General features: G+C 40.0%; 2 protein-coding genes across 2 annotated transcripts; both read right to left on the bottom strand.

The window, feature by feature from the left end:
- Window positions 1–2,378: 2,378 nt before the first annotated feature.
- LOC133927457 (probable arabinosyltransferase ARAD1) lies at window positions 2,379–6,244 on the bottom strand. The gene is made up of 4 exons (XM_062373943.1): window positions 5,639–6,244; window positions 3,678–3,974; window positions 3,408–3,503; window positions 2,379–3,204 (listed from the first exon to the last, which is right to left on the bottom strand). The coding sequence occupies exons 1-4, from the start codon at window positions 6,128–6,130 to the stop codon at window positions 2,788–2,790; spliced, it is 1,302 nt and encodes a 433-aa protein (XP_062229927.1). The 5' UTR covers window positions 6,131–6,244; the 3' UTR covers window positions 2,379–2,787.
- Window positions 6,245–17,168: 10,924 nt separating this feature from the next.
- Window positions 17,169–26,203, bottom strand: LOC133927452 (alpha-glucosidase 2-like). The gene is made up of 22 exons (XM_062373930.1): window positions 25,728–26,203; window positions 24,897–24,970; window positions 24,280–24,531; window positions 23,867–24,041; window positions 23,643–23,729; window positions 23,467–23,535; window positions 22,702–22,798; window positions 22,361–22,443; window positions 21,858–21,965; window positions 21,524–21,645; window positions 21,286–21,393; window positions 21,119–21,192; window positions 20,534–20,659; window positions 19,476–19,543; window positions 19,166–19,315; window positions 19,009–19,059; window positions 18,610–18,666; window positions 18,380–18,526; window positions 18,194–18,285; window positions 17,776–17,885; window positions 17,636–17,699; window positions 17,169–17,536 (listed from the first exon to the last, which is right to left on the bottom strand). The coding sequence occupies exons 1-22, from the start codon at window positions 26,091–26,093 to the stop codon at window positions 17,383–17,385; spliced, it is 2,634 nt and encodes an 877-aa protein (XP_062229914.1). The 5' UTR covers window positions 26,094–26,203; the 3' UTR covers window positions 17,169–17,382.
- Between the last annotated feature and the right edge of the window lie 746 nt (window positions 26,204–26,949).

The raw sequence follows: 26,949 nt of genomic DNA, 5'->3' as shown, positions 1-26,949 counted from the left end.
GAGCAAAGAGAAAAGATGAATAATTGCAATATTTTGCTTAGCGATAGTAATGAAGGAAGAAAACAGAAAATAATTGTCTCCAAGTTGTATGATACCTACATTTTGAAAAGATTTGGAGAAATAAAAAAACGACTTACATTTGATTTTGAAATCAAAGGAGTATCTCTTTTTCTCTCAAGGTTGAACTCAAGATTGCCACGCCATCAGTAATACCCAGCTCAGTTCAGTATTGCGAATGCCTCTCAGCAATCTGTGCGGGTTGGAGATTATCACTTCTCCCTTGCTTGGCCATTTTTGGTTTAGCGCAACTTGCAACGGAAGGCTACGAATGTACAACACTTAGCCAACTAATATCATTAGCTTTGTTTGCGCTAAATCAAAGTTTTCTCAGGCAGGCACATGGCCTCTTGCAGAACCGGTCCGTCTATCTTTGCTAAGTAAAGTCGAAGATGAACAGTAATTGGTGAGAGCATGGACATTACAGTGCAGCAAATCACTGTAGCATGAACACTGTTTACGAGAACTGCGCTGATTTTGCTGTCCCGGGAAACACGCATGTATACTGTAGCAGTGTAAGTTCATTTTCAATCTAATGGATGGCGGTGGCAAAGTCTAAGGTATTGTTCACAGAGGAACCGGTTCCCTCGTGCTCGTATTGTTTGCTTGTCCTTTGGATGGTTCATCGCATTATATTCTCCCAGATCAAAGTGCCAACAAACCACTGCTTACTTGCAAGCAAGCATTGACAAAAACAAATGCTTGCTTTGCTGTGTTGATTTGTTTGTTTTTTCCACTGACTGCATCACCTCTAATACCTGGCAGTGCCATGCTAATGTCATGTATGCACCTTTTGTTCACATGAGCTACTTCACCTCAGCAGCATTGCTCTCATCTTGGGCTTGTCAAATGATCTGGTACGTGGTACCTGGCTCTTCGTGATGGTCAACCTGGCCATCAATTCAAGCAATGGTCAGCGCTTTGTTGGAATCAGCTTTAGTTCTCCAATTAAATTTTAGCACTTGGTTTGGCAGAGTCCAAAGTTTTAGGAGACAATTCATAGTTTCATACATGTCATGGTTCTCAACTCCTGCTTTGGCTATTGATTATCTTCTTTTTTTTATAAAAAAGACATGGAACCAGGACGAAAGGAACTTAAAAGGAGCTTCTGTGTGAACTGTGTGTGAAGGCGTGGTCGGCATCACATGCAAGGTACCGATGCCTCTTGTGTGCAACTCAAGTGCTCAAATGCAGATTAGGTGGGAAAAGTTCGAATTGCGACTTGAAGCAAAAAGTATACTTGTATCAGGCATGGCTACCAAGTCAATCTTATAGAAACAGGTTAACAAAGATGCTCCCATTGTGCCTTGGAAGAAACGTTTCTTTCACCCGAATTTATCAGCAAAAATTTTCCACATTCTAAACTAATAAAACCAGAAAGTCAGGTTCACAAGGCATGAGTTTGCCTAGGTTCCGTTTGGTTTACGGACGAGTGCCGGATGGGATTGCCTGGTCCCAGTTTTTTTATGTGCCAACTGTTTGGTTCACAGGCGAGTGCGAACAGAATCATCAATACTCCATTAAGATTCTGGACGAGCTCATCCCGCAAAAAGATCTGGACCCGGAAGAGCTCGTCTGCTTTCGTGACTCCTCACACTCACCCTGTAGCGGACGACAGTCGGGTCAGATGAATAGTACCACCCATTTTCAAATATTTCTTTTCATTTTTCTCTATTTAGACAGTGACGTTGCCGTGGTTAAAAAACGACCAAACTTTTTCTGTAGTTTATATAATTCATGATGAATCTATTTTAGAAGGATTCATCTTAATATCTCTTACAGATTTCAAAATAAAAATATTCAAAGAGGACTACTCCTAGAAAATCTAGCAATTTTTAAGGCCTTAAAGAAATTCTCAAAAATCTAAAAAAAATCAGTAATATTCCTCTCATACGGCATAATAATTTTTTTCAACCCTACGTTATTTGGTGAAAAGTAAGTTCTTTTACAATGCTCCATTTATATGCATTTTTTTATTGCATATGATATTCTCTTTTTAATTCAATTTGAATTCAAACAAATTCATTCAAACATTTATGGAATGCAAATAAATATGAATATGCACAAATTGGGGTGTTCACCAAAAAATCATCACAATCAATCTCATCCATCTAACCAAATAGAAAACTGACTTATCCCATCTATCACAATTAAACAGAAAATTAGATCATCTCATCTAGAAAAACATAGATGATTCTATCCCATCTAATCTCGTTCTCCAACTAAACGCAACCCTTAATGAAGAATGCGGGATCTCAACAAACCAAAGAAGGTTCCATCAGAGTTCACAAGTTCCCAACCCAAAGCGAAAAACAGTAAGATGATAATAAGCAGATTAAAAACCTCCATTATTGAAGTCAACAGGAACGGTATCTACCATGAATATGTTGCAACTTTTAATACGCTAGAACAAATACTGCTGCCTTTTCTTTAAGGAGATACAAATGCTCTTTGTCAGGTACGGTTTCTCTGTAATATTACTAAAAGTTTATTTGTTCCCACTATTTTGTAACATCAGGGGGAAAATTTTGTTAGTGTGTCACAAAATGAACCAAAAAAGGGTGATAGTGTCGTGTCCGTCAGCAAACTGTTGTGGACTCAGATCCGTGGATCTTGAGATGAGCACCTGGTGCACAAGGAATGACCAGCATGACTTCATGTCTTCATCACGCACTGAAGAACTCCAAGTTTAGCAGTCGATATGATAATCTGTACACTATTCACCAATTATCATCCCCACCAATCTGGAATCTTTAGTCTCCTATTCCTGTGAATGGCAAGATTAACTGCAGGGAGTTTGTGCCTCACCTGCCTCCATATCATGTTCGTGGCATCACCCTTCCTGGGGGGATACTGGAATTCAAAGTGATGAGATACATGTTTTAGCTTCGACCACATCTCAATCCACTTCTTTTTAGGGATCTGTCTGAGCTGGTTGAGCAAGTAATCAGGCTTTACAGCTTCTTCAACTGAGAAGAAAAGCGAGAATTCACTGTAATCAATCTCATCTTCAAAAGGGAGCTCAATCCGAGTGCTGACAATCACAGGAACACAATGACTGACAATGGCATCAAATAGGCGGCATGAGGAAGGAGTGTCCCCGGCAGGATGGAGACAAAACTTTGATGACCGCATACCTTCTGTAGACTGTCAGGATGAAACCATTTTGAAATGTCATGTTCTCTTATCAAGAAGCCTCAATAAAAAAAGATTTTAAGATTGCCTCGACATAGTAAAACCATAAACAAAAGACACAGTATGTTCAAAAGACACTAGTAGGGTGCCGGGAAAATCCATTTAAGACTAGATAGCTAAGTAAAGAAAGGTAAAAAATGAGAAAGATGCATTACTGTTTTAATGCCACTGCCCGTCGCAAAGCTATTCTCAAAGCGCACATCATCCTTGCCTTTTAATATTTTCGCGAGTTTTGCCCGGATCTTCCCTTCCTGAAAAAACAAATTGAATACCATAAATGTAATATTCTTGAGGCTCTAAAACTAAGTTGTTATTATGTCAAGACAAGTTCCACTAGGGGGAAACAGTGAACTAAATCAGAAAATTAGGATGGATCAAGGAGAAGGGGCAGAAGTAGTTACTACTATCATAAATCAATTCCATACATCTTTCCTGACTGTACGCCCTCGAAAGAAAAGGAGTGTAGGACGAGCCTCAAATGGATCAGGTAGATCATCATCAAGGAAGGAATCCACAACATGCACATATGGTGCTACAACATCTTTCCTCAAGGAAGCCAACTCCTTTGTGTATCTTCCAAAGTCTGCAACTATAAGAATAGATGCATTCACCATATCTCGTAGGAATCTGAAAGCGTTGGGGTGATGCATGGGAATCACATGGTCACGGCCCGCGGATCGTTGCCAATATTTAGACTTCCATAGAATGTCCATAAGTTCAACCTACAAGGGAATAATATCATTATCGGAAAAAAAACAGGGGAATAATATCAAGATAGATAAAAACAATATTCTTATTTTACATGAACTTATTTTTCTTATAACGTTAAAATGAACAAGGCAGAATACTGCATACAAGTGATTCACTTGCCTTGCAGGCCACCACCCTTAATCAGCTCAATCACAAGGTATCAGAGGAGTTTCGGACTATTTTTGTTATTTGATTTTTTTTTTCATACACACCTTGCATGATGCAAGACTTTGGAGTTTGGACAAGTGAATGTTCTGCATTTATACAAAAATCTATTTTGTGTTGGCTAAGCAAACTTTACAGAATGGCATGGTGAAATAACAAATAAGTGACAAGAAAGCACCAGTTTCTTCTTGCAATAGAGTTGCGGACTATTTTTGTTATTTGATTTTTTTTTTTCTCATACACACCTTGCATGATGCAAGACTTTGGAGTTTGGACAAGTGAATGTTCTGCATTTATACAAAAATCTATTTTGTGTTGGCTAAGCAAACTTTACAGAATGGCGTGGTGAAATAACAAATAAGTGACAAGAAAGCACCAGTTTCTTCTTGCAATAGAAATGTTCTTTGCCTCAAGCACTAGATTCAATACCAAAGACCTCAAAAGGAGCCACCACTGGGCCATGGGCCACGGCTTGTGCAGTGCACCGTTCTTAGAAATCTCAAACAGTGGTAGCACCTGTATCAGCCACATCGCCATGGAACTTGTAACCACTGCCGTTATGTCTTATCATCCTCATGAACTCTCCATAAAACCAATCTGGCCTATTCCAAACTATTGAGTCTGCTGGCGTTGCTACTTACTAGTTATGCACAAATCTTGTGCACATGAAGCTATCTTCAGGCCTGTGCTGCCCACAAGAAGAAACATCCTTTGGCCTTTAACATATATAGGAAGCATCATACCATATCCAATTAAGAATTACTCCTGACAGATCTAACCAAATGAGCACATATTGGCGACCATAGCAGACAATAGGTAATATACACCAACTCATATGGTATATTGATTTCAGTTCTGCAAAACATCCTTCGAATATGGTCAAGGCCTACCAATCACATATCCGTAATGCACATACGAAACAAATCGCAGTAACTAAGTCTCACAGTCTAGAACTAACTCAAATTGTGAAGACATTTTAGTGAGTTAAACAGTACATCACTGCAGTAACATAAAAAATGCCACATTATATTATCGAGCAAAGGAAAGTAGGAAACATCCGTCTGGCCTATCATAATTTGGGGAAAGACCTCTGTTTATTGATAGCACGATTGATGGTAACAGAACACCAACTAGTGAGAGAATTGTCCAAAGGCCGACAGCTTCTTCCTCTACGGGTTATCTTTGGTGTCCCTGTTTGTGTTTAATAGCTCTTTAAAAAAATCATATTGTTTTGCATGTTCTAGTGCGTGTCTTACTATTAGTACAGCTTTCACTGGGTAATTTTGGCTGCTTCGTTCCGTCCAATAAATAGCCAAACGATTTTCTGAAACACACATACGAGACAACACAGGGAATTTTGTACAGAGCTGCTGTTTCGATCTGAGCCGAGCTTATCATCATAGGTCACATGGCGGAGCAGAATTATCAGCAGAATATAACAAGGAAAAAAATGGTCTGAGATTTTCGGCACCTGAAGGAGGCGGTCGGCCTCGGTCTCGGGATCGGTCATGTTGCGGCCGTGCACGTTGAAGCTGAGCGAGGAGAAGAAGGGCACGAAGAAGGCCTCTGCCGCGTCTGGATCCCGCACTCTGACCGCCTCCCTCCCTTCTGCTCCCAACCCGTCCTGCAGCGACGCCATCATCCAGTACTCCACGCTGTGTTGCCGCCTGATCCCGCCCGTCGAAGGCGGCCACGCGGAAAACCCCGTCGCCGCATTGGGGGACGGGTCGGCGCCCGCGCTCATCATGGCGACGTGGAATCGCGGGGGCAGGTCGTACATGAAGACGCGGAGGGGCGGGGCCGGCGGGCACTTGGCGGAGAAGGGCTTAAGGTTGAGGAGGGCGCTGCGGGAGGCGGCGGGGGCGGCGGAGGAGGTGAGGTAGAGGAAGGCGGAGGGGAGCGCGACGAGGAGCAGCAGGAAGGCTGCGCCCAACGCCATCGCGCGGCTGCTCGGCGGCCCCATGCAGCCGCTGCCGCAGGGTCGGTGGTTGGCCGGCTGGGCTGCTGCTCGCGGTGGTCGAGATGGGAACACAGTTAAAACTGATGAACGGTTCTGGGCGGTGGTTGAGATGGTACGTATGCGCGCGTGTCCTAAGATCAGCCCCATCGTATTCCTTTCATTTCTTTTCCTTCCTAATTCTCTTTCCTGTTCTTATTTTTTTTTTATTTTTTCTCATCTTCAATAACTTTCTTTTAAGAGAAATTATAAAGGGAAAGGAGAGAGAATTCCGTCCTGAAGAGAATGATCCTGAGAATCTTATCGTGAAGGAAACCGTAAAAAGAAACCGTTAAAATGCTAGAAGAAACGAGAACCCCTTCATGACAAGAATCTCGCCCGCGAAGAGAAGCTGTTGGACGTGGCCTTAATTGGTGAGAACGATGAGATTGCAAAGAGCAATGGTAGACAAATACATATTCGAATAATTTTTTATTGATAATTAAGATATATATACAAGATGAAGCAATGTCTATTTGGAAGACAATCATTTCGAATGGACGACCGTTCATCAACGGGCACAAGTAACTGCAAGCAGTTCACGTTAACTATATTGGATTCTAACACCTCCCTTTGATCAATATAAGTTCATATATATATCATCTTGAGAATTTCTTAAAAATCTTATGGAAAAATATGAAAAGACGAATAGTGATATATTATTAAAACACTTTTAAAACCTAATAAAAAATAAAAAAAATGATACAACGTATATTGATTATTGTCTTTTTGCAAATTCATATGAAAAAATCTTGTAAAAGGAAAAACTAATAAACGAGTTTAGAGAATAATAGATATATCTTTTATACCTTTAAAAACTCCGGTAGGTAAAATAAGAGGTATAACATATGATCTTATTTAGATATTGTCCCATTAAAAATCTTTTATGAGAAATTTTATAAGTAAAACTTATAAAGGGAAAATAGTACAATATAATGTATGAACAGCTTAAATTCAGAGGGGACTCCCCTGATTCTTGCAAATCTTGAATTCGTCACATACCAATGCCATAAACATTTTGAAATATTGAAGTCGGTAAGGACTTTGTGAACAAATCTGTGAGATTATTACAAGATTTAATTTACAAAATGTTCATCTCCCTATTTTATTGTAACTCATGATGATAAAATAATTTAGTAATATGCTTAGTAATATTATTCTTTATGTAACATATTTGCATCTAAGCAACACAAACAGTATTATCTTCATAGATAATAGTAGGTGATTCAATGGAACAAATACAATATGACTATTGTATGTGTTTTATCATTATACGAAGCCACACGCATTCACGTGATGTCTTATATAATGCAATTATTTCAGAATAATCGGTGGATATAGCCACTAGAGTTTGTTTAGAAGACTTCCATTTTCATAAAAAGTCCCTATATAGGAACACGAAGCCTGACTGATATGATGTTGTGAGGATCTAATAAGTAACCAGCATCAGTGTATCCAATCATATTTGAATATTGATTTCTTTGAAATTGAAAGAATAGATCAAGATCTTTGGTGCCTTGAAGATATCGAAAGATATTCTTGACTCATGTTCAATGACGTTTAGTTAGAGCAGTGATATGACTAGTTAGTAAGTTCACTACAAATATGATATTAGGCCTGATGCAATTTGCAAGATACATAAGCGCTCCAATAACACTAAGATATGGAACTTTGGGTCCCAATATCTTTTCTCCATCTTCCTATGGTCTAAATGGATCTTTCTCCATCTCTAGAGATCGAACAACCATAGGGGTTTTAGATGGATATATCCATATTCCAACATTTTCTAGATATAGGCAGCTTGATGTACCATAATTTCCGAGGGAAGGTGCTCAGGTTATAGACCCAAGTAAAATTTGGTTTTACTCAAATCCTTCATCTAGAATTCCGTCTTTAGATGATCACGTGCTTCATCAATATCCTGTGCATTGCCAATGATATTTAGGTCATTAATATACACAAAGATAATACAAAATCCTATTGAGAATTTCTTGAGGAACACGCATGAACAATCATCATGGTTGGAGTAGCCTTTTTGCAGAAGGAACTCACTAAATCAATTGTACCACATCCCGACTGCTTTAAGCCATATAGTGACTTATTAAGCTTTACACAGTATATGTTGTGATTTGCGTTTGGATTTGGAATTTGGATTCCATCGGAAACCTTCATGTATATGTCCAAATCAAGTGACCCATATAAATATGTTGTCACTACATCCATCAACTGCATAGATGGATGATTTTGTACTGCTAATGAGATAAGATATCGAAATATGAGTTCACTCATGACCGGAGAATAGGTTTCATTGAAATCAATGTTGGGTCTCTACGTGAACCCTTGTGCTACAAGTCTTGCTTTATATCTCACCACCTCGTTGTTCTCATTCTATTTTCGGACGAAAACCCATCTGAATCCCACGGGGAAGGCATTTGGATGTGTAGGTATTACTTTTGTGAATACCTCTATTTTTGTGAGTGGAGCTATCTTTGCTTAGATTGCATCCTTTCATTTAGTCCAGTCCAAGCGTTTTTTACACTCTGTCATGGTCTTGGGATCTAGATCATTTTGGAGGTTGTTTGCAATTTTAGTGGAGAAGTATGTTTCGACAATTGTAATCTTTCGGTCATATGATTCTTTAGAATCTAGATAGTTGGTGGAAATCTCTTATACCCTTGGTGATTGTTCGTGATTTTCCAAAATAATTGAGTCGAGGTATTCCAATTTCCCAACATCATTAATTGAGTGCGCTATTGACCTGGGTTATGGATGTTGCTCATCCACTGGGTGTATATCAACTTGAGGTTGACTTGCATATACTGTTTCAAAGGGTTTCTTCCTCTGTTTTCTTTGGTGCTTGCAAGAAGTTGTATCCTCCTTTGTGGTCGTACTTCTTCACCTTTTATTTTGAACTGGGAGTTAAGTGATTTTTATTGGTACCTCCACTCTTTTGGGCATATTTTCGGCAGGATTGTAAGATTTGGTGATACCTTTATAGTTAGTAAATGTGTCTGGCAGGTTATTTGCAATGTGTTACAAATAGATGATTTTCTGAACTTGAAGTTCAGATTCTTGAGTACGTAGATCTGAGGCGAAAATTCCTTAGACATTCCAATTGATTTCATGGTATTCTTTTTGGTACTTCAAATCTCCCTCTAATACTAGAAAATGGTCCTCATTGAATATACAGTTAGCAAACCAGGCCATGAATATGGGCTCGACGTATTTAATGATCGACAAAGATTGATACCCCACGTAGATCTCTAATTTCCTGTGTGGGCCCATAGATGTAAGTTGTAGTGGTGAGATCGGTACGTATATAGTGCAAACGAATTTACACAGATGGGAAATACTTGGTAGATTTTTATGTACTAATTGTAGAGGGAAAGTAGTATAATATGCAGTAGGTCGTAATTGAATTAAGTCAGCAGCGTGTAAAACTGCATGACCTCAACATGAAGTTGGTAAGTTACAATTCTGTAATAAGGGTCGTGGAATGAGCTTAATTCTTTTGATAAGGGATTCCGCCAAACTATTTTGAGTATGGACATATAGGACAGATTGTTGAACATGAATTTGTAGAGCCATACAATAGTCATTGAAGGCATGTGAGAAGAATTCTGCAACATTATCCATTCGAATTGATTAAATTCGACGTTCAGGATAATGTGCTTGTAATTTAATAATTTGAGCTATTATTTTGGCAAATGCATGATTTTGTATGGACAAGATACACATGTGAGACCATCGTATAGATACATTTATTAGAACCATGAAATAACTGAATGGTCCAGTTGATGGTTGGATAAGACCACATATATCGCCTTGAATGTGTTTAAGGAATTTGAGTGGTTTTGCTTGAATTTTAAGGTAAGATGGCCTTACAATTAGCTTTCCTATGTCACATGCAGTGCACATAAAATCCGAAGATTAAGGAAATTTAGCATCACTTGAATCATGATCAATGGAATTGCTGATAATTTTTTGCATCATCCCTATGTCGGGATGACCAAGGCAATCATGCCAAGTTTGGAATGCATTGACATTCTGAAAAATTACCTTGTACGCAGCATTTGCTATAGGTTTAATGTATGTGTAGTGCAATCCAGACGATAAAAGAGGGAATTTTTTCAAGTACTTATTTGCCATATCCGTTATTTTTCATTAAGAGGAGACATTCCTCTTTGTTGTCGTCATGGGTTTCAATATGGAAATCATTCTGATGAATATCTCTATAACTTAGTAAGATACGAGTTGAATCATGATACAATAAAGCATCATCGACTATAACCTGCATACCCATAGGGAGAGTAATTAAGGTACGACTTGAGCTAACAATCATTGCATCGCGTCCAGCGATTATCAAAATATTTTCTTGTCTCTTAGTAAGAGTTGAATTTATGGTGCAACTGTCCACAAGGCACATTTCCTCCTCCATCGGATTAACTCCCGTAGAAATCTATATATAGAATTGAAGAATTTAATATGAAATTATTTATCAGATATATATAATACATACAAACTTTATTTAGTATCATAAGTGCTAATACAATATTGTGGCATACAATACATAATGATGACAACTTACTATTATAACAACTAATAGACGTAGATAACATAGTATCTTTGGAATTGGAAGACTAAATAAGGTCTCCAAACATGTCATGTGAAGCAAATTCGATGATCATATTTTCTGTGCTCATCGGATCTTCTGGTTGCTGAAGAATCTGGTTGTTACTTGGTTCTTGTATAATTTGTTGTGAACAACTAGCCTCCTTGGCGGTGTCAGTTTGAAGATTAAAGTGTGCTTCAAATCTTTATCCTTGAGCAGGTCAATTACATCCCACGGATTGTAAGGAGAGATCAATTAAATGTCTCGGGGTTTGACATTTCTTAGTAGTGTGCTTGTAGCAGCCACATTTGCGACAAACATTAGATTTGTCAAATTGGGTTTAGAAATGCCATCATCTTTTTCGATGCACATGGCTTCTGCTTCTTGTTGTGTCTATGTTTACCTTTAAAGTTTGTCGGTTGGCTTCTAGAAAGTGTCATCGAACTTATTGTTATTCTAGACATTAGAATATATTTCAGGTAAAGGAGCAGCGCCTATTGGATATTGATGATGATTCATAAGAAGGAGTTTATCGTATTTTTCGGCCTGAAGTAAGATATGTATCAAGTCAGAATAAACTTGGTATTCTCTTAGACGATATTGTTGCTATAAGATTCTATCAGCGAGAAGTATAGTAGATAAAGTTTTCAGAATATTTTCCACTTTAGTAGGCTCTTTTTGCAAAAACGCAACTTGGAACATATTTTATGAACAGCATGATTGTAATCTTCGACGGATTTGAACTCCTAGAGTCAGAGATGTGTCCATTCATGACTTGCATCATGCAAAATGACTGCATTTTGTTGTTCATACCTTGTTTTGAGAGCTAGCCACAATATGCTTGAATTTTCTTCCATTAGATACTTAGATTTAAGATTTGGATGGATATGATGCCTTATTATGTATAATGCATCATATTTAACTTGATTTGTGAGCGGTGGATCTCCCTCTTAGGGAGGTTGGAGTGCAGCTACCATTCCGGGTAGTTGTGACCTTGACGTTCATTGCCCATGCCAGGTAGTTGTGACCATCAAATGCAAGTATATCGAACGCTTTGTTGGTCATCTTGACCTACATGGATTTAAACCATAGATTTTATTAATTTACTATTGGTAAATTAAAAATCATCATGGTATTGTTGTAATAATGATGCAAAATATGTAAAATCAAGTTGAGACTCTAATTACATAGTGTAGACCTCAAATTATGTAGCTAACACATTGAAGATAATCACAAAATGTGGTGTAGATCTCATAGTAGTAGGAGGCATAATCTAATATTTGTTAGTAGATGCATATGTTCCTATTACCTTGTTTTAAGCTAAATAGAATATTTAGAAGAACACTTTGAAGGTAGTCATTTTGTCAAGATGACAAAATATAGACCTCACAGTAATGGTGGATAATGTGTAAATTTGCAGTAGATCTATATCTTCATTACCTTGTGTTTCATAAATATTACATTGAGGTAATCACTTAATTTGATTTTGCATTGTAATTATGCTTGAATTGAGCATATTTTGGCGTAAGAGCTCCTCAAACTTAATTAAGGTGAATTAATGTATAATCTTGCAAGAAAATGAATCTCAATTGCAAAATGAAAGTGGTCGTAAACATAATTGCATGTTATAGGGATTACATGAAACAAACAGATTGAACAGTGCACAATATTCTAGAAAAATAAGGTATGAAATGTTAAATTATAACAGTAAACAATACTAAATGTAATTATAGTAAACATCAAGGGTCTAAACATGAAAAATACTTAATACATAGTACTAGTAATAGGATCATCTTGCAAATTGTGAGAAACCCAGGGGTTTTTTTTTTTTGCAAAATGGCATATGGCCTCTGTAGCTGGTGCTAGCACATGGGGGCCAAGCAACCTGGGTCGAAGCCTAGGTGGCCTTTCAGCCCGTGCGGCTGAGTGCGGGGAGGGAGGCAGGCCGCAGCATGGGCCTGGGGCTACGCGGCCTTTCAGCCGGCCTGGAGGAGGGGAGGACATGTGGCGTATAAGGGTGGCGCAACTCGACGGTTAGGGTTTCACCCGACTCCGCCCACCATGCCGCCGCACCACCTCCTCTGCTCCGTTGTCGCGCCGTCGCATCGCCTCTCCATTTAGCGTGGGGTGTACTCTGCCTCGTCAGAGGAGGAGGTCGAGTCGCCTATGTCGCTATCAATGTGGGCCCCGAAGCGAAAGCCCGAGGACGGCGGGGTCCAAGATCCCGACGAAGGTCGGGCTGGCGGTTCGCCACCGCGGTCTTGAAGCGATGGAGGACACGACTAGCCGGAGTAGAGGGTGTCATTGAGGTTCCTTTGCCTGCAGGAGTGGTGAGGATGGGGCCTATACCATGTGGAGGAAAAGAGCCGCCTGAGGTGGATCCAGTCGTTGATGAAGGGCGGTAACCCACGACGAGACGCCTAGGTTAACTGAGAGCGTCAGTGTGACTTCTCAGGTCGCCGGTGGGACTCGCGTAGGAGCGGGTGCACCACTACTAATGTAGCGCACCACTGTGGTGGCAAGTAGGCCAGGACGTCTCTGTCCAGGCACCATCAGAGCGATCGACGCAAGTGTCGAGGAAGGGAGCATCGATTCGGCGTCGATGTGGATGTCAACCTCTATTGGTGGCGGGGAAGCCGAGTGGGTCGTCGTGAATGTACTTAAAGTTGCCTAGAGGGGGGGGGGGGTGAATAGGCTTTTCTGAAAATCAAAACTAAACAGCGGATTACATAGATGCCGGATACTCCGGTGAAGGTTGGATACTTCGGTCTGTCCGGAGTATCCAGTCTAGTCCAGATTGTCCGGTTTATACAGGAACTCGAGAACAACTGAAGTTAAACAAGTACAACTAAGGTATAACAAGGTGACACTAGTTCTAATATCAGCACAATGCTTAAACAACAGGAGATACTAGCAAGATGATCACAAAAACTAATTATAAAGCTAGAGTTTCCTTACTCAAGTCGATGTCGATTACAAACTTTCCGTGGCACTCCACAATGATTGGGTGCTCTACGGGCGACGCCTGACGTCTAGGAGCACAAGGCTCCAAGAGAAATGATCAGAATGTATGCTCGATGATGAACTCAATGCTCAATTGACTCAACTTAACCCCAAACACAATCTCTCAATTTTTGACGCAAACTAGGCACTAGAGATGTTTGGAGGGCTTTTAAATGCTCTTGGGAAGCTATGTGAAAGTGGAGCTCAGCAGCAACAGCAAGTCATAAATGCTAGGGGTGTGGGGTATATATAGCTCACCCTCAAAAACTAGTCGTTACTGTTCTGGCATACCTACCCCGGAGTATCCGGTGAACACCGGAGTCTCCGGCCTGAAATCCAAAACGGCGTCAGAACGGTGTCAGAACTAGCCGTTACGGTTCTGTTGAACTGTTCGGAGTCTCCGGCCCAGACTTAGTTACCACAGAGAGAAAGTCCAGAGACTTGCCGGACTCTCCGGCCTCTCCAGGTACCGGAGTATCCGGTGAACACCGGAGACTCCGGTTTTTTAAAAATAAATGCTAACCGAGCGACCCTTGGCGAAGTCTCTCTCAGAGACTCCGGTCAAAAATATTCTCCTACCGGAGTATCCGGTGAACACCGGAGACTCCGACCTTTTTCTATCAAAATAAATGCTTAACCAAGCCACCCCTGGCGGAGTTTCCCTCGGAGACTCCGGCCAAAAATTCACCAACTACCGGAGTATCCGGTGAACACCGAAGACTCCGGATAATTAAAAAATATTCGGAACCGAGGCTCTTCTGGCGGAGTCTTTCTCGGAGACTCAGGCCTAAACACTGAGGACTGGAGTATCCGGTGAACACCGGAGACTCCGGACTCAGTATACTCTGCCAATATTTCTCAATATCCGTGGGTGAATGTGTCTCTCAATTATTGATTTTAAAAGATTATTTTGAGCATTGAGACACCATGAAAGCTAACAAATGCAACCCTCTTAATAGTATGGCTAACCTAGACTCAATTTCAAAGATAGAACAATTTAAATCCTATTGAGTACTGCACATTGCTTCTCTTTTCTTTTCGAGGGGCATCAATCATCATGAATCTTCACAATTGAGACTAAGACCTGTTCATAGCTTCGATAAACATATTAGTTCCTTAATCGTTTTGTCATCAATAAGCCAAAACCCACTTAGAGGGTCTAGATGCACTTTCACGTCGGCGTGTACGTGAACAACGCAAAGCCGTCCACGGGACAGTAGGCATGGAATTGTGCGCATGAAGGGGCATCGTCACCGAGCGCAGTCAGGGTTGGAGGTGGGTGGCTTGGGCCAGCGTGGTGCCTCACCACCAGAGGACAGTGAGGCATGCGCGCGTCACGGCCACCACATCTGTGGGAGCGGTGGCCACGGTGGTTGCGATCCATAAGAGTGTGGTGGCGACACTAACCATCATTCCGACGAAGACCATGGCGACGATAGCCTGCCTGGCATAGGACACAAAGAAGAACAGCGGCAATCGAAGATATGTTCATCCTTGCCATTTCTCACCTGTGATGGAGGCTTTCGTGCCTCTAGTGCTTATTCGTTGATCACTCAGTGGAGATTCAAGTGTGTGATAGTAGACAAACACAAATTAGAACTATTTCTTTCATTGTTAATTGAGATATATATACAAGATGAGGGGATGTCCATTTGGGAGATAACCCTTCCGAATGCACGTCCGTTCATCAACGGGTACAAGTAACTGCAAGCAGTTGGCATTGATCACATTGGATTCTACACTAATCAGCTTTCGTTTTCTGGACCGTGATGCCGGTAACTGGCTACTAACTGGCTGGTTTTCCGATATACGAATCCGGCGACAAACGGGGAAGAGAGTCCTCATCTTCCAAGCGTCTGTGAGTTACTAATATCGGTCGCACGATACAAATCTGACGTACAGCAGCCACCAGGGGTGGTTGGTTTTCAAATACCGTCCACCCCCTGCCCTCATTTTTTCCCTGGTTTCTCAAACAAATCGTGGCAATGAAACTTGACAAAAATCATAGCGGTGGGTGATATTGTGATGAAGAAACATTGTACAAAATTTCAAAGTCAGACACGAATCGGTAGGAGAAATTAAAAGAGAACTTTTGGGCTTGAGGTGGACACCTGGGGTGTTTTGGTTGTCTGCATGGGTTTTCATAAAGCTACGCTGCATGTACGGATGCAATGATCATATGAAAGTGTTTGATTATTTATATGGGTAGATATAGTGATCCTGCATCTAAGACTAACGAGTGAGCCTATTGTAGCATTGTAACAGATGCAATACATCCACTGAACCAGACTCTATAGAGTAGTTCGATTCGCACATATCTATCAGGTCTGCTCTAATCATATAATTGCATCTGCAGATATAGAAATGAACAATATATATAGACAAACAAATAACCTTCTCCGTAGAAATATATACACAGACAAAGCTAAGATGTTTTGATAAGGACAAACAAACACGCCCCTAATAATGTCTAAACCAGCACGGGGAGAGGCCTTACCTGTCTCCTTGCTTTTCTAACCCATTTCTATTTAGCTATGTTCTCTTTCTCTAGGAAATCACTTTGATGGGAAGAAAAGGGTATTTTCTGGAGAAAGATTTATCTGCAAAAGTTTGGACGGCACGTTCATTTAGAGTGAATACGGGTCTGCATAATGGCGAGAAGAAAATAATTGCAGCGATCTGCCATGGCAAGAACCGGCGATTTTGTGGATTGAATGCAAGAGATTCTCCAGCGGGACTACGACCTTCAGGAACAGTCTTGACGATTTGAGTAGCACGACGCCTTTACATTCCAAAGGCAGTAAACCTGCCCGGTGGTTTCGTCCTGAAAAACGAAAGGGCTCCCAGTGATCAGGGGGAGCAAACATTAGCCCTAGATCTGGTTGGTGCTCGTCACGATGATTAAAGTTCAGGAGTACAGACACATGTTGTCTTCAGGGTACTTCAGGCTAACTTTGCTTGCAGACAGGAGATAGATGATGCTTGCAGACGTAGCAAGCAAAGTACACACACAGGGGCCGCGATAACGCATTGTGTCGTACTACTAAATCTCTAGCGAATCGATGCAAGGCTGACGATGATCAGATATACCACCAGCGTATGGTAGTTATCCGAATTATTCATTGGGGAAAAAAAGATAAAGAATTATTCATTGGGCCAGCATGTTTAGCCACTAGTCAGGAATCATTAATCGTATTGCGCAAATCGCCAGGCATGACAAGCGCAGTAGCAGCTTACCTTTCATCAGACGCTCGATAGCAACTAGCAAGTAGAGTGCAACTTAACAGCGTTTCATTGTATCTAGCCTCTATATGCTCATGCTTCCCGTAGGGGTTTTAACGAAAGCCTCCCCCTCCAACAAAAAAAAAAAGAATTTACTCGAGGAACTAATTAACAGTATCACAGAGAACGGGATGATCATTATCGCCAAAACATATGCTGAATGGAGTAACCAGGAGTTATTGTCAAAAAATCCATGATTAAGGCAGCAATGCTACGAATCAAGATCTCCCACCATTTTGGTTCAAATCGAGCTAAATAATGGCCAGCCTTTCCATTCCAATTGGCATTGCTATCTTTTATGTGGCTGCTAGGGAGCTATATATCACCTATGCAATGTTGGGTAGGACTCTCCCATGATCAGAACAATAAGTGAAGTCCATCCAGTAAACGACCGTGCACCCTTACCCTTTCCTTTGTTCTTCTGGTCATAGTTTTCCCAGAAGAACCCAGTTTCATGGTAATTCTGCACGATATTCCTGTAAATGTCAAGCGGGCAAGTAGCATCACCAATCTATTAGAGAAGCTGCAGTTCAGCTAATTCACTTGGCTTCAATAGAAGAAGAAAATGAAAATACCGGATAAGATTTGATCTTAGCTTGCCATACAGTTCTCCTGACCTGTCCTTGTATGGACCATCCTCTACATGAAAGCACAGTTTTATCACGCTAACAGAAAAGTTTGCAAAGGGCGTAAACTAGTCAAGTCAAGAGCTTACCATGCGCATAGTGATGTAGTGCTGAAAGAATCATGTAGTTCATGTTTATCCAAATGGCACCTCTCCAATATGGCGGATCATGCTCCGTATTACGCTTCATATATATTGAACTGGACCATGTATCAACATATAATTCAGACCCCAGTAGTTGAATGACCAACTAATTAAGTTATATTAAACTTCTCACCCAAAGCTACAATACTAAGGTGTTGGGGACATGCGGGCAGTTTGACGATTCTAGCCACATTGAAGCCTAGGGTGTGGATAGGATAGGGTAGCAATAGCAATCTTACCAGTGGTAAAATTAAATTGATTTGCATATATGCTCCAGAGATCCCAAACTTAAGTTGTTGAGGGAGATGCATGCAACCTACTCAGACTTCTACATAAAAGAAGAATAAATAATGACCATTTATACCTCGTTCTAGAAAGTGACCGAAGGCCATAATCTGTCCACAATATAGAGCTATTAGATATTAGATCGAGCTGCTTCTCAAGAACCCACGATTCCTGAGCAGAGTCAAAAGGTGATTATTACTTTAGAATGAGCATCAGAAAAAAATACTGAAGTAACAAAAGAAACAGACGAAAGTAAAGAGCATACAGGTGGAATGGCCCCCATCATGAATGGGAAGAGGCTGACATAACCAACATGAGGTACTAATTGCAGCTGAGGGGGCTGTACTGTTTCTCGCAAGAGTTCTCGTCTCATAGCATCCTTATCTTTGACATCATACCATCTCAATCGAACCTACAAAAGCAATCTCACAAGCAAAATTGAGAATAGTGACTGGCAAACAAAGTGCCAAAGCACAGAGGAAGCACAGCACTAACCTTTTCAGTATGGTTACCATAGTCGAAATAAGCACCGATTTTGTCATCCAAGTGCAACTGTAAAAATGTCGATATTACATAACTGAATATAACAAGCAATAATCATCGGTTAAGTTCTGGAACTAAACCAATATTGTATCATAGGAGGAAGCAGAACAGGGCTCCGAACATGACCGGTTATATGAACTAGAATAAAACCCATGCTTTGCGACGGAATTACTTGATAAATGTAAAATTTTGTAGAAGAATATATATGGAGGAAATTATTGAGAAGTCCACTCTCAAAGGGAGAGAAGATTCAGGTTTAGGGTGGAGCCAAGACAGGGCCCAAAGACTTGACAGATCTAAAAAAAAAATTCCCAGTATGATACGAAATTGTCGGAATTGACAGCACAATACCTTGTTAAGTGTCCCAAAATCTGAAAGTTGATTTGACATCTTATAGTAATCCTGCAGAAGTTCAACAAACGTTTTTCAATAAAGGAGCCAGAGTCAATGGTTGAGACGAAGCAACTTGGAATTAGCAAGTCATGTTCCTACATCCATACTGAACTACCTTCTCAAGGGCACTATCCATTTTGAGAAACTCTGCAATTGAGCGCATGCAGTTTGTAGCTAGAAGCATCCAGCACCGAAGGTCAACATGGCGTTCTTCATCATTAGGGTGCGATGCGCGAGGATAGTCATCCAACCCAGATGTCAAAGTCTGTAAAGTACTTGTGAATATTAGGCCTTATCATACGATTGCAATGGTTTATAGAAGATAAGTGAAGAAAACTCTAGTCTGGCATGACAAGGGCTAAATGACACAAGATTTTGACCAATTGATCAGTATTGGAGCAAGCAAAAAAGAATTATTCAAAAACCTTTGGATTCAACTCCCTTGTTGCCATATTGTCTCTTCCATGCCAATAGAAGGTGCCATCGTATTTACCTATGAACAATTTAGGATAAATAAGCCAAAGGTGGGAAACGGTATGACAAGTAGAATCATATAATGGAACGAATGTATATCCATGGTCCATTGACGTAACAAGGGAATAACTTTTGCTTCAATTTTATAAAACAGATATCTCATATCTTACAGCTTACACTAGTTTGCAGAAAGCTCTAGTGCACAAAGTGATGCCACATGACACTAAGATGATGTTTATCTCTTTGTGAATCACCAAAACACACGAAGTGTGCCCTACCGATGTGCATGGTTTCTATCTTCAAACAAGTAGATCAGATCCTTTAGTTGGACCAGAAGGTACATAAGTATTTCAAGCTCTTAAGACTCAGACAGTTGAGTCACATTTCTTTCTCATTGCAACAGTGGATTTGTGATGTAACAGCTACTGAACAAGTTGAGGACCACACTTAAAAAAAGTCTAGTTGAGGACCCTTTTTTTTTACCACCTTGAGGTGAGAGTACAAAAAAACATGGAGGAATCAGATATCACTTCTGAAAATCTGATTTGTCTCTCAAGGACAACAGGAAGTCTAGCTGACCACTCAGAAAAGATTTTGTCAGCTGTGTTAATAGTTTATATTTCTAATCAAGCTGAGGTTTATGTCTTACTAGAAATTATGATGACTTCAATTAGTGAACTGAAGCCAGCAGTAACTGAAAGTAAAATTCCTCAATCCAAATATTCCCTAAAATTAATAGCACCCAATGAAGGCTTCCATGGCTCGATTGTATATCTTCTTCTGATTTTATTGGAATCATACAACCATAGCTAGATCCTGATAATAGTCAACTGAGCATAGTGGCCCTCATTCAACAACTATTTCTGTAACCATATGACAGCTTGTAGGTTCAGCGTGTTTGTGTGTTTTCAGAAAATGATCATGGCAATAGCTCTAAAGTAACATTTAAATGTGATCCACACACTAGTCAGCAGGGTACAGAAAATGAAAATGGAACAAGAAAGTTCACCTGATTGTGTACTGTTGAACCACTGGAACCAAGAATTCAACCGTATATAAGCCCTTTCAAGGAAAGTGGAGATCTTTTCAGCTTCCTCAGCTGAAAACTGTTTTGCATGTATCCCGCTTGCCAAATCTGTGACAAAAAAAAAAAAACATATGGGAATATATCACCAATCAAACGGTTGTAAGGACTTGATCACAGACCTCAATATGTTTAACAGACTTTTGGTGCTTGACCAGTGTGAACAAAATACTTGGTTACTTATGTTTATAATTTGATAAACATGCACCAAAACAGCACAGACTAACATAATTTGCAAGATTCTCAAGACAGGTCTTTTGTTGTGTGAGCGCTATTTTCTATGCCCTTTTTCATACTATTATGGCATTTGTATATTGGAGAAAAAGGGATAGAGAACTTCGGTTTGTAAATTGATTTTCTGCATTATGCTTCAACACTTCTCATTTGAAAGCACGCAAAGCATGCAAAGTTACACTAAAGGTCCGAGAAAAACAAAGTATTTAGAGATCTCAACACCGATTCAATGAACACATCATCAACATGAAGAGCAAGAAAGAAGCAATGTCTAACCACGTAGTGCAAGAAATAAAGTTGGAGGGTTTCCATTGGAAGGGTACTGCAGAACGAACTCCTCAGGAACTTTACTGCATGATGCCAAAAGTTGGAAGATATAAGAAGTGTCACACTAAACTTATCACTGCTTTTGCTCATAGTACATAGCTTGTAGCGAAAATCACCTTAAAGCTTCAGCTCCTAAGATTTGCTCCCGAGGAATCCATCCATCTGAATTAAGTAGATCTAACCAGTGGCCAATGATATCCATGGATATATGCACATCCCAACGGCTGTACATCATCACCAAGGATGTTCATTAGAGCAAAAGGCAATAATACCAGCACAGAACAACATACTTGCTGATAATGAACTGGAGTAGCACAAAACCTTCATTTAACAGTGAGATGATGGAATAATTACCAAATGACTAATTGATGGAAGCCCTCATCCCACAGAAACCCCCTCGGAAAGAATGAGCGGCTGGGCACAGCTGTATATAGCGCAGCAGGCCAATATGGAATATATTTATCCCCATTTTTTTGCTGGCAGAGAAACATTTCAAGCATTAAGTTTTGTTTGTCTATGACTTGTAATCACCTAGGATTCAGATGCAAAATACTGCAAAACAATATAAAACTAACACATTACCAATATGAAACTAAAACTATCCTGAGATGGCAATTTCTTAGAACTAGAGCAGATCACAACATATAAGGAAAATGAAATTGATATCAGGTGAAGCTCTAAAACTTACTGTAAAACCTTCTGGAAGCGCAATTTTTGACTGTCCATAGAAATAGCCAATACCTCCAAGAAGATTTGACAAGGCAGCTCTACCAACAGATAACTCTCTGGAATCAATCTGAATCAAAGCCAAAAAAAAAAAAAAAAAAAAAAAAAAAACATCAACATATGTCCAGCACAAAATCTTTAGCCAAGCTTTACCAATTGTCTACAATATTGTGTATCTCATAGCAAAAATCAATTAACTTTTGAAATGTCTTTCAACTGTAAAGTGAAGCGCACAAACACTGATAAAATGAATGACACTGTCGTGCATACCCATATATACACAAAACAAATACAGGAGTCAGTAGGGTATGAGTGGCATCCCTTTGGAAAACACATTTGAATTAGGAAATTAAAGAAATGTAAATCGTAGGACATAGTAATACAATGAGAAGAAAACAACTGCATACACCGCAAAAACAAAAGATTGTGGAAAGGAAAACAAAATGCTCATCCAACAGAGCGCACCTTATTATTTAGATTAAAGGTTTGATCGTATCTCTCTTCAAAATCCTTTTCTTTTGATTCAAGACGGGCGCTCAGCATGGGACCTGACATCATTAGTGACAAACATGATGAATATATTATGCTTCCAACATTCTTGAATTTCAGGTTCATCAAAAGGACCAGATGTAGGTAAAACAGATCAGGAAACTTATGCAAGGATGCTGAAGAAGTCAAGAGCCCAAGCAGATTTGTTCAAAATGATCGATGAATAAAGAATATGGATGGCGACTTTGAATCCCACGGCAAATAGAATAAAATTATCACATGTACTATATGCAGTATGCACTATGCAGCAGAATCACCTGTTAGCTTGCTAATGCGCTCTTCTATCATTGGATTTTTTGAGGCAGCCCCTGACAAGAATACTATGTCTACTTTGGCAGGAGACATTATGGAAACCTGCGAAGACAAAAGTAAAATATAAATCATAATTCCCCATAAGAAGCGAAGACATAAGGTCTAGACCAATGCAAACATGGATCAGAAGTGTTTACAGAGCATACCACTAACATTTGTTTACATAACTTATATAATGGAAATCACCAAATTATGTAAACTAGTTCACTAAAAAGAACCTTTGTTACATCCACCATGGTGCTAAATTCATACAATAAAGCCTTTTAGTCCCAAGCAAGTTGGGGTAGGCAGTAGGCTAGAGATGAAACCCAACAAGACCCAACAAAAAAGAGAATGAAAAATTAAAACTAAAGGTGTTAGTAATACCAAATATAGTAATGGTGTTAATATATTTTGCTATCCTCCATGGTGCTAAATTCATACATATCAGTATTACATAGCAGTGTGTATAGCTAATGCGCTGATATATTTCGCTATTATACTGCATTATGTTAATGCTTTTAACTGAAATATGATGCACTAGGAATCAAAGTTATGACAGGTAACACCTGTGTCCAAACATTGTAGTAAGGAAACACACACATTTTGCACATCATTAATCTTTTTACTGGAAAGGTGGTAAGAAGATCGTCAATGGAAATATGATGCTTCACACATTCATGCGGGTGAAAATTATATTGTAATAAATTCCTTTGTCTTCTTCCAGTTACCTGATAGATCATTATATTTGAAGAATATTCAGTCATGTCTGGCAGGTTAAGGCCACCACTTTGCATTGCCTAGAAAGAAGTCCACATAAGTAGCTAAATGGAAGCGTAGCTTCATGACATACATAGATTTTGATTTTTCCCCAATAATAAGGTAAACGGTGAGAGTTTAGACATACATTAGTCGCAATGGCTTGCTGTACTAGGTCACTCAGATTATGCATGCTAATTGATTTGAATCCAGCTCGGTGAATTTCCAAATTGTCCTGTAAGAAAACAGAGTTACATACATATCCATATAAAAGTTAGCCGAATAGAATTGCATTGTCATATTCCAACAGAAGGTAATAGTGAAAAGCCAACGAGGATTAACAAGGTGAAAAACTATCAAGAATATTAATACCTCAGATCTCAGGTAGACTTCCCAATCACCAATTTCCTCATGCGATCCAGATGCCAAAAGAACAGGGCCTCTTGAAGAAGGCTCATGTGGGCCCATAGTGATCGACTTTCCAGTTTCATCGGCAATGTAGAAAAACAGATGTGTGGTGTTTTCTTCAGCTTCACTTAAACTTGACCTATATAAAGTGTGAAAACATGGAATGAATTTCTTTTGGTTTGATAATTTTGCAGTGTCGGAAGTAAGTAATGACAGATTTCTGCTGAATTGGGATTTGGCAGTGAAAAATCAACTCAGTCAGAATTATCATTCTTTCCATCTCGTGTTTAACATGTTTAAAAATAGGAAAGTTTTTATATCTTTTCAGTTAAATGAAATGCTCTTTTTCAATTTGCATATAATGAATGTACGCTTACCTCTCATTATTAGCATCCAATCGAACAGCCCAGTCTCCACCATAACCACTGCCCTCTCCTTTCTCTTTCAGAAAACTAGTAGTCAAGAGTAAGCCATGATCAACCAACACTTGGCGTCCATAATCCCTACCATTGTGAGCTGTCCACCCATATGTGCTAAGCTCATCAGAATCTTGGCAAACATGACGAAGAAAATACTGTCCATTTTTCAAGCCAATCCACATCAATCCAGCAATTAGAGACAGAGGAGTTCTGAAATAGAAGTAGTATTAGCATGAAATTCTCAAATGTTTGGTTCTACAAAATTTTCATTGCATAGAGACATTACTTTGAAGTTTCAACTAGTAAAAAACAGCAAGCTGCACTATTCTATAATGTCCAGTACAGTAATCACTAAAAGATTAACTCCACATGAAGGCACAGATAGACAAGTAGAAGGGGAGAACTCCTAAATATCTCTAATTTTCATGAGTAAGGTAACATCATCAAAATTAATGATAATACGAACATGAACTTTCAAACGTAGTCCTTGCAAGTCCTAGAGAACTACAGGAAGAGAATAATTTCCATTAACATGTTATAAAGGACAATAGGGAGGTGTTGCAAAAGTTTAGCACCTTGCACGAATTCCAAGATACACATTTGGTCTGTAAGTACCCCAATACAAGCTTTCCTTATGATTGCTTTGGAACTGCAACCAGTTAAACATGAACCATCAGAAAGCTAACATGTTTACTACCAAAACTCAAAGGCATGTAAGAGATAAGAGCCTTTCAAATACACATCATCCAGAACAACTACTAGTTGGAGAGTAAAAATTCCAAGATACACATTTGGTCTGTAAGTACCCCAATACAAGATTTCCTTATGATTGCTTTGGAACTGCAACCAGTTAAACATGAACCATCAGAAAGCTAACCTGTTTATTACCAAAACTCAAATGCATGAAAGAAATGAGAGACTTTCAAATACACATCATCCAGAACAACAACTAGATGGAGAGTAAATCAAGTGTGCGCCTAGAAAATTAGTAAAATGCATATGCACTTCGAAAATATATTGTACAATTTATCCAATGCAGCATTAGGTTGCCAAGACCCTCTGGCCTGCCCTAAAACAAGACTCCCAACAAATTTGATTAGCCTTGTTGATCAATGGCAACATTTACTAGTGCACTTTAAGATAAGTCCATTTATGAACACTATTACACACAATTTATAGTTTGGTTAGTTCATGAATCTCACAGTATGCTTAACCAGCCGTTACCTCTACTTTACGGTTAATGCATAAAGCAATCCTGAACAAATCCCAAATTCACTAGAGGTTCCCAAACTAGAGTGGCGTGCTTCCCCTGTTTGGTTAGCCCTAGTATAATTCCAGCCCTCAGGTTCTAGTTACCGAATATAGAAAGCTCAACAAAAATAGCGGGACAAAATAATGGCCATGACCTGTGGCAGATCCATCATCCTAGGCGCCGGCAGCGGCGTGACGGAGCGCATGACCGTGCGCAGCGTCGCCGCGCCCTCCCCATCCACCTCCGCCCACCACCCGCCTGTGTACGCCACGAAGGCGACGGTGGCGAGCGCGACGGAAGCAATCCCTATGACCGTGAGGGTTCGGGGGCTCACGTCCATGAGCCGCAGGGGCCCATGGTCGCCGCGGCCACGGCGCCGCGCTGCTGCGGCCGCGGCCGCGGCCGCGGCGGCGGAGACTCGGCGCGCATCCGGCTCCGGCTCCGGCTCCGAGGCGGAGGGCCTCCCGCGGCTCCTGGCTGCTGCGGCCGGACGCCGGCTGCTGCTGCCGGCGCCGGTCATCGGAAGACTCTCGGCGATCTCTCCGTTTCTGCAATGGACCGTGACTCCGTGGAGTCGTCACTCCGTGAGACTGGAGAGGGGTTTGGTTCTTTCTAGTTTTCCGCCTCTCTGAAGCGTTTGCATATTTTGTTTTAGAGATAATTCCACTTATGTCTTTTCATGTTAACAAAATTCTTTATTTGCAACTGAAAAAATTATAATCTTTTTAATGTCACTAATTTAGTTTCTTCATCCTCTAAGTGCTATTTCTATCGTAACGAAGCTAACGCGAGTGATACACAATAGATAAAAAATTAGTTTTTTTAAGTTGTGGCATTACTGTCATCCCCATTATAGCATGTAGCATAGAGAGAAAGGAAAAAAAATAAATGATAGTATAAAAGAGACTATGAATCTTTTGTTTACACGCAGTGGTTTCAATTGTGAATAGCGCGGTCGTGGTTGTGTTGGAATATGCAGGATGGGCCTAGTCCTGCAATTCTGTGGGTCTCTCTTTGCCATTCTATATACAACCTACGAGTTGTCGTGCTGTAAAATCGAGCTCATCGCTAAGTATTTAATAATCTCTTTAATATCTAATATTTTTTAAGACGTTATTCATGAGTCTAACGATGTAGTTGGTTTTAACACTTTGTATTTATTATATGTCGTATATGGGAGCGATAAGCTGAATACTTTTGTAACTGTAGTTTTTTGACGTGCAAGTTAATAGTATCGTGGATATAATAAGTTTGTAGGAGTATCCAGTTTGCTCTGAGAGTAGTTCTGGATGACTCTCGCACCTATCAACGTGTGATCAAACGGTTGAGATTTATTGGGAAAGGTTGACACGAGTACCCCTTACGTGGGCCTGTGT

This window comes from Phragmites australis, chromosome 1 (assembly GCF_958298935.1).
Source record: "Phragmites australis chromosome 1, lpPhrAust1.1, whole genome shotgun sequence".
In the NCBI taxonomy this organism is placed as follows: Eukaryota; Viridiplantae; Streptophyta; class Magnoliopsida; order Poales; family Poaceae; genus Phragmites; species Phragmites australis.
Note: the sequence above shows the minus strand (reverse complement) of the source record. Positions and strands in the feature narration are given on the sequence as shown.